Raw genomic sequence first — 10,788 nt, 5'->3', positions numbered from 1 at the left:
AAAATCTCTTATCTTTATTTCAAAGTTTTTAATGATATATTTACTGATTACGGCCACGGTGAGAAGCTTTGGCGTTGCCGTTGACTGAATAAACATCACATGCTTATGCTTGCATCAAAAGGTCTAAATTGCGGAGTCATACTTTGCTTCTGTTCAGTTCAGATATGTTCAACAGACCATTTATGGTGCTGGCAGCTACCCAAGCAATAATGTCAACTATTCCAGAAGGATAACCCAAATGAGCATTCTTCAAAGAGAATTTTCTTGCGTGGAAATTTATACTTATTCCAGCCTGTTTCTCAATCTCGAAGCCTGAGGAAATAATGCACCAGCATTTAGTTGAAAAAAAAAAAGATGTTCGTGAAAAAATAGATGTTCTTGCAATATTTGGATTTCCAAGAAAACAAGGAAGAAGTAACAATCGATCTTATCAAACGGAAAAAATAAAAAATAAAAAGCATAAGATTGATGCTAAGGCCACACCCTTGAATCCTGTTGCTTTTCATTTTTGTAATTCTATCAGGATTACATTTTGTTTTTTTCTCAAAATATCTAGGACACACACTTGATTTGTCTTTTCTACTCATCTTTTCATTTCTTGGATTTTTTTTGGGTGGGAGTCACTCCCGAATGCACAAACCAAAACTTTTGTCAGTGCTTCTTGTCTTGTCTTGTCAATTTACATTGTTGTCGCACAACATTGTCGGGCTGCAAACTAATCGAGTCGAATCAAGATTTGGCCTAATCGAGTCGAGTCTCGACATAATTTTATTGAACTCGAACTCGATGAGCTGACAATTTCAAACTCGAGCTCGAGTTCGACTTGATTCGAGCCGAGCTCGAAAAAAATAAAAAATAATTATTTTATTTTTTAAAAAATAAATAAAATAATATTTTTTCTTAATAAGTAATAAAATATTAAGGATATATATGTTATTTTACTATTAAAATAAAAAAAATAAAAAATATATATATACTTAAAATAAAAAATAAAAAAATATATATATACTTAAAATAAAAATATATATATATATATATATATATATATATATATATATACTCGAGCTCGCGAACTGACTCGCGAGCTAACGAGCTTAATATTTTGAGTTCGAGTTCGAGCTCGGTTTCGACTCGAGTCAGTTCGAACTCGACTCGAGTTCGAGTCGCGAGCGGTTCGATTCGTTTGCAGCCCTACGCAACAGTAATCAGTTAATGGCTTTGTAAATCATTAACATAGTTTAGATTGCAATAAATGTAGTAATATGCAAGATGAGTCCGTGAAATGACTCAAACCACAACAAGTTGAGTTTGTGTGTTTTTTTTTTTTTTTGGATTCTAACAAGAAGTTGAGTTGAAGTCCCAAAAAACACAATCATTACTGTGCAAGGGTGAACCCATCATTCCAATCGTGGCAATTTATCTGCCCACTATATCCACTTTTGAACGAGTCATCTAGGACGGCTCTGTCTGTATCAGCATGCGCTGAACAATACAAAACTCAAATCGTCAAAGGCTTACAAATTTTCTTCCCTTCTCAACCTCAAGTGGATTAGCCTAATATCAAAAATTCAACCAATAGTGTAAATTCAGAATCCAACCGCAATCCCTCTGGATCATGAAGCAGCCTCAACACTATATTTAACAGAATGCAAAAGCAATAAAACCCACAAAAACGAGAAATCATTGGCTATAACGGTTTCATCGAAAGCTCCATTTTCTATATATAGGAAAACACAACAGAATTAGCCAGAAACAAAAACAAAATGGGGTTAGCTACCATGAAAGCTACTACTAGTAGCAGCATTTTTTGCACTTGTCTTTTATTCTTGATCATCAGCTTCAGCTCTAGCTATGCTAGCCCTTCATACTCCTCAAAGGCCATGAAGGGAGCTTACTATCCCTCATGGAGAGTTGCAGATTTTCCACCATCCGCCATCGATACAACCTTATTCACTCACATCTACTACGCATTTCTCAACCCCAGTGCTTCAACTTTCGAGCTTGGCATAGATGCTTCAACAGCACAACTTCTCACCAACTTCACATCAACTCTTCACTCCAAAAATCCGCCAGTCAGGACACTTTTCTCCATTGGCGGAGGAGGCGATGATCCGACTGTATTTTCCCGCATGGCCTCGACTCCAGCCTCTCGCAGGAGCTTCATCCTCTCCACCATAGAAGTAGCAAGAAAATACGGGTTCGATGGATTCGATCTCGACTGGGAGTTCCCTCAAAACCCGCAGGAAATGAACGACTTAGGCAGCCTATTCGACGAATGGAGAGCTGAAATCGTAAAAGAATCCAAAGCAACACATCGACCTCAGCTCTTGCTCTCCGCAGCAGTTTATTTCTCTTCAACCTTTTTCCTAGCTGCTACGCCCAGAACTTACCCAATAGCCTCAATCAACAAGAATTTAGATTGGATCAATGCCATGTGCTACGATTATCATGGCGCCTGGGAACCTACAATCACAGGTTCCAATTCAGCATTATTTGACCCCAAAAGTAACATCAGTACTAGCTATGGATTGGGATCTTGGCTCAAGGCAGGGATCTTGAGGAGCAAATTGGTGATGGGTTTGCCGCTTTATGGCAAAACATGGACGCTAAAGGACCCTAGCGTCCATGGCGTGGGAGCTCCCGCAGTTGGTCTTGGTCCTGAGGGTGATGGTGGAAGGGGGATTTTGTTGTATTACCAGGTCGAGGAGTTTAATAAAAAGAACAATGCCACAGTTGGATTTGATGTGGCTACTGCGTCTACTTATTCATTTGCAGGAACTGCATGGGTTGGATATGATGATAGTAGATCTACAGCAGCAAGGATTGGATATGCTCAGGCTCTCAGGATTCGTGGTTACTTCTTCTGGGCTTTGAGCTATGATCTGGACTGGAAAATATCCAGAACAGGTACTTACTGCTTACTAATACTAGTATTTTGTATTACTTATTGGTCTCTTAATCTAAGTTTCACTTAATTTTGCTCAATTATTATTTGTTTAAGTTTATGAATTAGTGATCCCATCTCCGAGTCTGGAATTTTGGTTCTCTCCATAATTCATACTCCTTTATAATCTATATAAAATGAAACCGTGGGTTATTTTCATAAGAAACTAAGAAACCTCTTCTTTTTTTTTTTTTGTCAATCTTAAAATGATAAATTTTCATTTATAGTATGTGGGAGAAGGAATACAGATAGGAATATTCAATATTCATTCCATATTGTGGAGTTAGATGCCAGAGCACTAACTATTTATCTTTTAGATGGCTAATTGAAAACTCTTCCGCAAGATAAAGGTCAGAAAATCAGGATGTGTGGGACTGTAATAATGATAGTCCTTTTCTCAATTATTAGCTCTGCACATGAGGCTGAAAAAGATTTATTACTGCACAAGTCGTCTGGTCAACTAAGATGATAAACAAGTATGGAGTTGCTTCTTCTTCTTCTTTTTTCCTTCCTTTTTCCTTGCTGTTTTTAGCACTTTTTTGCACTATCAGAAACGGAGACAATGGAAATAAAAGTATTCAGTTGTCCTTCAGCTTAATTTCTTCTTTAAATCTAACATACTAGCGCTCGAATTGAGACAATATACCTTACACACTCTTGCACATTCGAGATTTGAAAGATCATTAATGATTAATATGCTACTACTTGAATAAAGCCAACAACTCAGACCAAGAAGGAACAAAACTTAAGTTTGACTACTTCGTATTATTGCTTTCGTCTCAGGAATTAAAAGGTCATACTCCTAATTTACTTTCCCTGCCGTCCTATATGTATTTTGCAGCTTCCCACTTGTGGATTCATTGAATAATGAAGTTAAGATCTTATCTGCGGATGTTGGCCGGCAAAGCATCCCTAGGCCATGTTCCATTTCATCCTGCAACCTTCCAAGAACATAGATGTTGGGACTAACCGACCACTGGTGATGCTAGTTGCTGGCATAGATGTATTTTTCTTAGTATCCTGTAACACTCCTATTTTCCTATCTAGTAGCAATTTTATTTCTATTGGCCTGCAAAATAGTTGCACACATAAAAAAATAATGTAAGTTCATTAACTTTACCAGAAAATAGACTCCTCTCTTTATAGTTTATATGCATATCTATCACTCAATTTATCCTTTGGAGTTCAAAATGCGACCCCCCAAGGACGAGCATTCATTGAGATTAATTATTATCATCACATAATGATCACTAGAATGAGCAAAAGATTAAAAATTGCAACATGTATAAGCGAAAAATTAAATATGAAAATTCCTAAAATTAAGGGATAGTCCGTGATTTCGTTTGTGGCAACTACAACTCAGAGTGGGATTTTTCTAGCATATATTAATTGGCGAATCAACTTACATATTGCTCTTATGTATCACGAACCAATTATATATTAAAGAGAGTTGTGAATAACAAATCACCAGCAGCTAAGCCAAGCAATATTGTCAACTATTGGACAAGGTGGAATTCTATCTCGGTCAACTTCATAACACTGACAAATGCAAATGGAGTATATTTTTGGCCACAAAGGTGGATTCTGGGGTGAGGCTCATAAAAATGAGGGAGGTCATAAATTGATGCATGGTTATAGCAGGCCTGTTAAATTCTTGAGACTTGGGATAAATTCTTGCGAGGATAGGCCAAGCAGTTAATGTGCGAAGTAACTTTTGTTCAGTGGGAATTTAATACTTCAACAACTTCGTCACATCAAGTCACCTGTCGAAATTCATTGAGGAAAATGAAATAATAGATGGAACAAATAATATTTTTAACATTTGAGTTTCATGAAAAGGGATGTAACCGGTGTTAAATCCGAATTCATTGAAGCTGTATTTATTTTTCAGTAAAAAATTCATGCGCTAATTGAAATATCTTAATATTCGAGTTTTTTTTTTTACAAGGAAAATGCTAATCCAATTAACTTTGTCGTTAGCTAAATCTAGGATCCAAAACTGAGTCTGCATTCCTCCATTTGAAGACTAGAATCTTGCACAGTATTCTTTCCTTTCCTTTCCTTTGTCGAGATGGCCCTGTTTACTCAGGAACCTCCCGTTAAAAGTTGTTGATTGCTATATTTACGTTTGTTTTCTCCTAAAACCAATTTATTTATTTTTTTTAATAAGCAAGAGACTTTCAAAAGTTGCACTATCAGTACCAAATACAAGGGAAAAAAAAAAAAAAGATACTACTGGTGCAGTCAATGGCAGATAACACTCTAAAACTTCAAAATTTCCACAAATACCAATAACTCTATGCAGCTTGAATAGATTAGCTGTTCATGTCTACTACGAGCAAATTTAACGAGTGCAAGTTACAAGGCTCAAGAGAAAGTTTAGATCTGACCAAACTAACCTAAAAGAGATCCCAAATCTAGTAAGAACAAATGAAGTTAAAAATTCAACGAAAAAACTCTTGCTAGAAAAATTGTAATAGAATATAAATTCCCCACTAGGAGAATCCGAATAAATTCGAACTAGGAGAATTTTTGAAGAGAAAATTATTACAAAAACAAAGATAAAAAAAAAATCTAGGAAGAGCAGGAGAATAGAGGTAAAGGAATTTCTTGTCTGAAGTAATTCTAGAAGGAAAATTAGGCTGGGGGAGCTCCTAAAATCAATTTGTTGTTCACAACTTTATAATTAAAAAACCATCTGTGTCCCATCTTGTATCTAAGTGCCCAAATATTTATCCTAGTTAAGGAAAGGGATAATTTCAGAAATTTCCCTTGAGGTTTCTGACAATGTCACTCAGCTCCCCCCAATTTTAGAAAACTACACTAACCTCCCCTTGCTTTACTGTTGAAGAGACTGTATAGATCCATCAGGCTAGAATTATACTTAAGTATCCTAAAATACCCTTATGCAATATCATACATCAAAAGAAAGTGAAAAAAAAAGGTTTAGTGATCAATTTAACTAAAAAAAAAAAGGTAACAAACATTTTTATCTAGACTTGCTATGCTTCCACAATAATTGTAAATCCAAAACCTCATTAACCTGTTGAAGCAAACTCCAACTTAAACCCCAAATTCCATCAATTTTGGCATCACTAAAATCCCAAAATTTACCAAAAATCGAACTCCAACTTAATCCCTAATTTCTATCAATTTCGGCATCATCAAGATTCCAAACTCTACCCAAATCAATCATAACCACCACAACCAACTAAAATACCCTCAAAAAGCTTCTCGCTCCAAATTAACACTATATTTTGTCTATTGATTAATCTCACACCTCAAATTATGAACCCAACACCTATCGCCTATCACCTTCCTAAACTGAAAAGGACTTGGCCAACCACTATTGATGCCTATGCCAAGCGCAACCCCATACTCCAATGGCGTTAGGAATAGAGAAATTAATCTTTGTGACAAACTACCACCAATACTTGTAAATCAAACAAAAAAATGAAACCAAATGAAGATATTAGATTCTAGTGCATAACAGGCATAATAGCATAGTCCAAATTCGTCCATTTTTCTTTTCCAAGCATAACCCATTAATTTCATTTTTTCCCCTCTATCACAACCATGTTCATTATCTCCATCTAATTTGACCATGAAATTTTCGTTTGCTCTCTCAATTTGTAATTTTGGAAATTTTGATTATTTAATGTATGCAAATCATAATACGAGAAGAAATAAACAAGAGGGGCTGATAGTTAAATACCATGGAAAGAGAGAAATAGACAAGAAATAAACACTTCGGGTAGGTTTGCATGGTGGTGTAGTTGATGGGTGGAAAAGACTATGGGGTTATAAGCAGGAAGGAGAGAATCATAAGAGGTTGAAAAAAAAAAAGGAGGGAAAGAGAAAAGAAACTGCTGTTAATTAAAGTAGGGTTGGAAATGATGACGAGTTGCTATCGGTTTTTATTTTTCTTTTACTTTTGGTTTGGTTTTTGTGTCCCACATATGTGGTAAATTATCTATTAAATAGAGGGTATTGTAGTCATTTTATTGAGTCAAGGGAGTTCAGTGTAATTTTCTAAAATTGTGGGGAGCGAGTGAAATTGTCAGAAACCTCAAGGGAGGTTTCTGAAATTATCCCTAAGGGAATGTTCAATAGTGATTGTGATGATGGGTTGAACATGTCACGTTCCAATACAATCTTCCATTGACTTTATGTTTTTATAGTCTTGTCTTTATTTCAAAGTTTTTAATGATACAATTACTTATTACAGCCACGGTGAGAAGCTTCTGCATTAAACGCTTGCATCAAAAAGGTTTATGCTGCAGAGTCAAATTTTGCTTGTATACATGTATACGTAACAGACCAATTATGGTGTTGAAATACAATTGATTAACAAATTATGGGCAGCTACTGAAGCAATAATAATGTCAAATATTCCAGAAGGTGTCAGTGTTCGCTTATTTTCTTGCGTAGAAATTTACTTAATTCAGCCTCTTTGTCAAACTCAACAATTGAGGAAATAAAGCTCTATATAGAAAAGAAAAAAGTGCTTTTCTTGTGCGTATGAAAAAATCGATGTTTTAACAATATTTGGATTTCCTCGATACCTTAAGAAATAATGCACGATATAGTTGAAAAAAATGGATTTCTTGTAAGTGTCTTTGTGAAAAAAAAAATAGATGTTCTTACAGTATTTGGATTTCCAAGAAAACGAGAAAGAAACAATTACCGATGTTATCAAATAAAAAAAAATAAAAAGCATAAGATTGATGCTAAGCCCACAACCCTTGATTAATCCTATAGCAATCTTGTCAATCTTCACATACGTTAAGGGCTTTTCATATATGCGTTTCATTTTTGTAATCCTTTTCTGTTTTTCTTCCTCAATAAATCAAGGACTCAGACTTCATTTGTCTTTTCTACTCATCTTTTCATTTCTTGGACTTTCTTGGGTATGAGTGGGAATGATGCACAAATCAAAACTTTTGTTAGTGCTTCTTGTTTGGTCCAAGCTTGATATTAATATATATGCGTTTCATGTGGTTCCCGTGAATTATTCCCTAAATCTAGGCTAATATTTAAGGAACCAATAACATGGTCCAACTGAAAGAGATTGGTTGTCTTAATCCACTTGGCATTTCTATCCCATAAATAAATTATTCGAGAGTAGGCATTCGGAAGTATTTATATACTTCATAACATGTTTAGGCATAATCAACTAATCACTTTGTATATATCAATGCTGGCTGATATATATATATATATATATATATATATAATGCAGCATATTTTAGACACCAATAAATGTAAGTAATATATATAATGGTGGTGAGATTGTGAAATGGCTCAAGCGCAAGATGTTGAGTTGAAGTATCAAATAACACAATGATTAACGCGCAGAGGTGAACCGATCAATGTATCAGCCCACTACATCCGCTTTTGAACAAGTCACCTAGGACGGCTCTGTTTTGTCAGGCGCTGACCAGAACAAAACTTAAATTGTCAAAGGCTTCCCTTCTCAACCTTAACTGGATCAGCGTAATAGCGTAACACCAAAAATTCAATCAATAGCGCAAATTCAGAACCCAACCTCAATCCTTCTGGATCATGAAGCAAACTCCAAGGCTATATATATGACACAATCCAAAGGAAATAAAACCCCACAAAAACAAGAAACCGTTGGCTATAACAGTTTCATCAAAAGCTCCATTTTCTATATATAGGAGAACACAACAGAATTAGCCAGAAACGAAAACAAAATGGGATCAGCTACCATGAAAGCTGCTAGTAGTAGCATTTTTTGCACTTGTCTTTTATTCTTGATCATCAGCTTCAGCTCTAGCTATGCTAGCCCTTCATACTCCTCTAAGGCCATGAAGGGAGCTTACTACCCCTCATGGAAAGTTGCAGAATTTCCGCCATCCGCCGTAGATACAACCTTATTCACTCACATCTACTACGCATTTCTCAACCCCAATGCCTCAACCTTTAAGTTCGACATAGATGCCTCAACAGCAAACCTTCTCATCGACTTCACATCAACTCTTCACTCCAAAAATCCACCTGTCAAGACACTTCTCTCAATTGGCGGAGGAGGCGCTGGTCCGACTACATTTTCCCGCATGGCCTCGACTCCAGCCTCTCGCAGGAGCTTCATCCTCTCCACCATAGAAGTAGCACGGAAATACGGCTTCGATGGATTCGATCTCGACTGGGAGTTCCCTCAAAACGCACAGGAAATGAACGATTTAGGCAGTCTATTCGACGAATGGAGAGCTGAAATCGTAAAAGAATCCAAAGCAACACAGCGACCTCAGCTCTTGCTCTCCGCAGCAGTTTATTTCTCTTCAACCTTTTTCCTATCTGCAACACCAAGAACTTACCCAATAGCTTCAATCAACAAGAACTTAGATTGGATCAATGCCATGTGCTATGATTATCACGGCTCCTGGGAACCTACAATCACAGGTTCCAATTCAGCATTATTTGACCCCAAAAGTAACATCAGTACTAGCTATGGATTGGGATCGTGGATCAAGGCAGGGATTTTGAGGAGCAAATTGGTGATGGGTTTGCCGCTTTATGGCAGAACATGGACTCTGAAGGACCCTAGCGTCCATGGCGTGGGAGCACCAGCAGTTGGTGTTGGTCCTGAGGGCGATGGTGGAAGTGGGATTTTGTTATATTACGAGGTCGAGGAGTTTAATAAAAAGAACAATGCCACAGTTGGATTTGATGTGGCTACTGCGTCTACTTATTCATTTGCAGGAACTGCATGGGTTGGATATGATGATAGTAGATCTACAGCAGCAAGGATTGGATATGCTCAGGCTCTCAGGATTCGTGGTTACTTCTTCTGGGCTTTGAGCTTTGATCTAGACTGGAAGATATCCAGAACAGGTACATAATAGTTCTAGTTTTTTTAACTTCTTGTTATTTAATCTAAACTTCACTTAATTTTGCTCAATCACCATTAGTTTAAGTTTATGAATTAGTGAAAAGAAATTAAGAACCGTTCTTCTTCTTAATTTTTTTTATTCCATCTTTTATCAATCTTAAAATGATGGAATTTTCGTCTATAGTATGTGGGAGAAGGAAATATAAATAGGAAGATTCAAGATCTATTTCATGGTATGAAGTTAGATGCTAGAGCATTAGTATTTATCTTTTAGGTGGAAAATAAAATCTTCCATGAGATATTTGGTCAGTATGTGTTGGACTATAATGCTTATAAAGTTTTTTGTCAATTATTAGGTCTGCACTGAGGCTGCAAAAAATAATAATACATAACAAGTCTGGTCGGCTAAGATCTGGACCAAGTCATGGAGTAGTTTTTGCCCTTTTTTTTCCCCTCACTTTGCTTTTTTTTGTTTTTGGTACTAAAGTTTCTTATGGAAGGGATACTTTTTATTCATCACAAACGGACATAGACTTAAAAGTATTCAATTGTCCTGTAGCTTTCTTCTTTAAATCAAACATAATAGTGCTCGGATTGAGCCAATATATATTCACCTAACACTGTAGACATTCGGGATTAGAAAGATCATTAATGATTAACATACTAGTTCTTGAATAGAAACAACACCTCATATCAAAAAGGGACAAAACCTAAGTTTGACTACTTCGAATTGCTATTACTATTTCTCGGAAATTAAAATGTCATGATCCTAATTTACTTTTCCTGCCGTCCTACCTATGTGTGTTTTGCAGCTTCCGAGTTGTGGAATCGTTGAGAATGAAGTGAAGATCTCATCTGAGGATGGTGTCCAACCTAGGCCATGTTTCATTTCATCGTGACCACTGGTGATGCTAATTGATGGCATAGATCGACATATTTTTTAGTAGTGTCCAGTAACAATTCTCTATTTTTCCTATCCAGTAACAGT

General features: G+C 36.3%; 2 protein-coding genes across 2 annotated transcripts; both read left to right on the top strand.

The window, feature by feature from the left end:
* The first annotated feature begins 1,499 nt into the window (after positions 1 to 1,499).
* Positions 1,500 to 4,098, top strand: LOC113775287 (class V chitinase-like). Its single transcript, XM_027320099.1, has 2 exons — positions 1,500 to 2,907; positions 3,786 to 4,098. Exons 1-2 carry the CDS (start codon positions 1,764 to 1,766, stop codon positions 3,806 to 3,808), a joined length of 1,167 nt encoding a protein of 388 aa, XP_027175900.1. The 5' UTR covers positions 1,500 to 1,763; the 3' UTR covers positions 3,809 to 4,098.
* A 4,563-nt stretch (positions 4,099 to 8,661) lies between these two features.
* Positions 8,662 to 9,810, top strand: LOC113773686 (class V chitinase-like). The gene has a single exon (XM_027318310.1). It carries the CDS (start codon positions 8,662 to 8,664, stop codon positions 9,808 to 9,810), a length of 1,149 nt encoding a protein of 382 aa, XP_027174111.1.
* The last annotated feature ends 978 nt before the right edge of the window (positions 9,811 to 10,788 follow it).

The sequence above is a fragment of the Coffea eugenioides genome, chromosome 6 (assembly GCF_003713205.1).
Source record: "Coffea eugenioides isolate CCC68of chromosome 6, Ceug_1.0, whole genome shotgun sequence".
NCBI classification, from domain to species: domain Eukaryota; kingdom Viridiplantae; phylum Streptophyta; class Magnoliopsida; order Gentianales; family Rubiaceae; genus Coffea; species Coffea eugenioides.
This window is presented reverse-complemented; position numbering and strand designations above follow the sequence as displayed.

Bases quoted from the DNA above. Each gene is read 5' to 3' on its own strand.
- LOC113775287 (XM_027320099.1), top strand. From the start codon at position 1,764: ATGGGGTTAGCTACCATGAAAGCTACTACTAGTAGCAGCATTTTTTGC. The intron at 2,908-3,785 runs GTACTTACTGCT...TGTATTTTGCAG, and splicing joins CTGGAAAATATCCAGAACAG to CTTCCCACTTGTGGATTCAT.
- LOC113773686 (XM_027318310.1), top strand. From the start codon at position 8,662: ATGGGATCAGCTACCATGAAAGCTGCTAGTAGTAGCATTTTTTGCACT.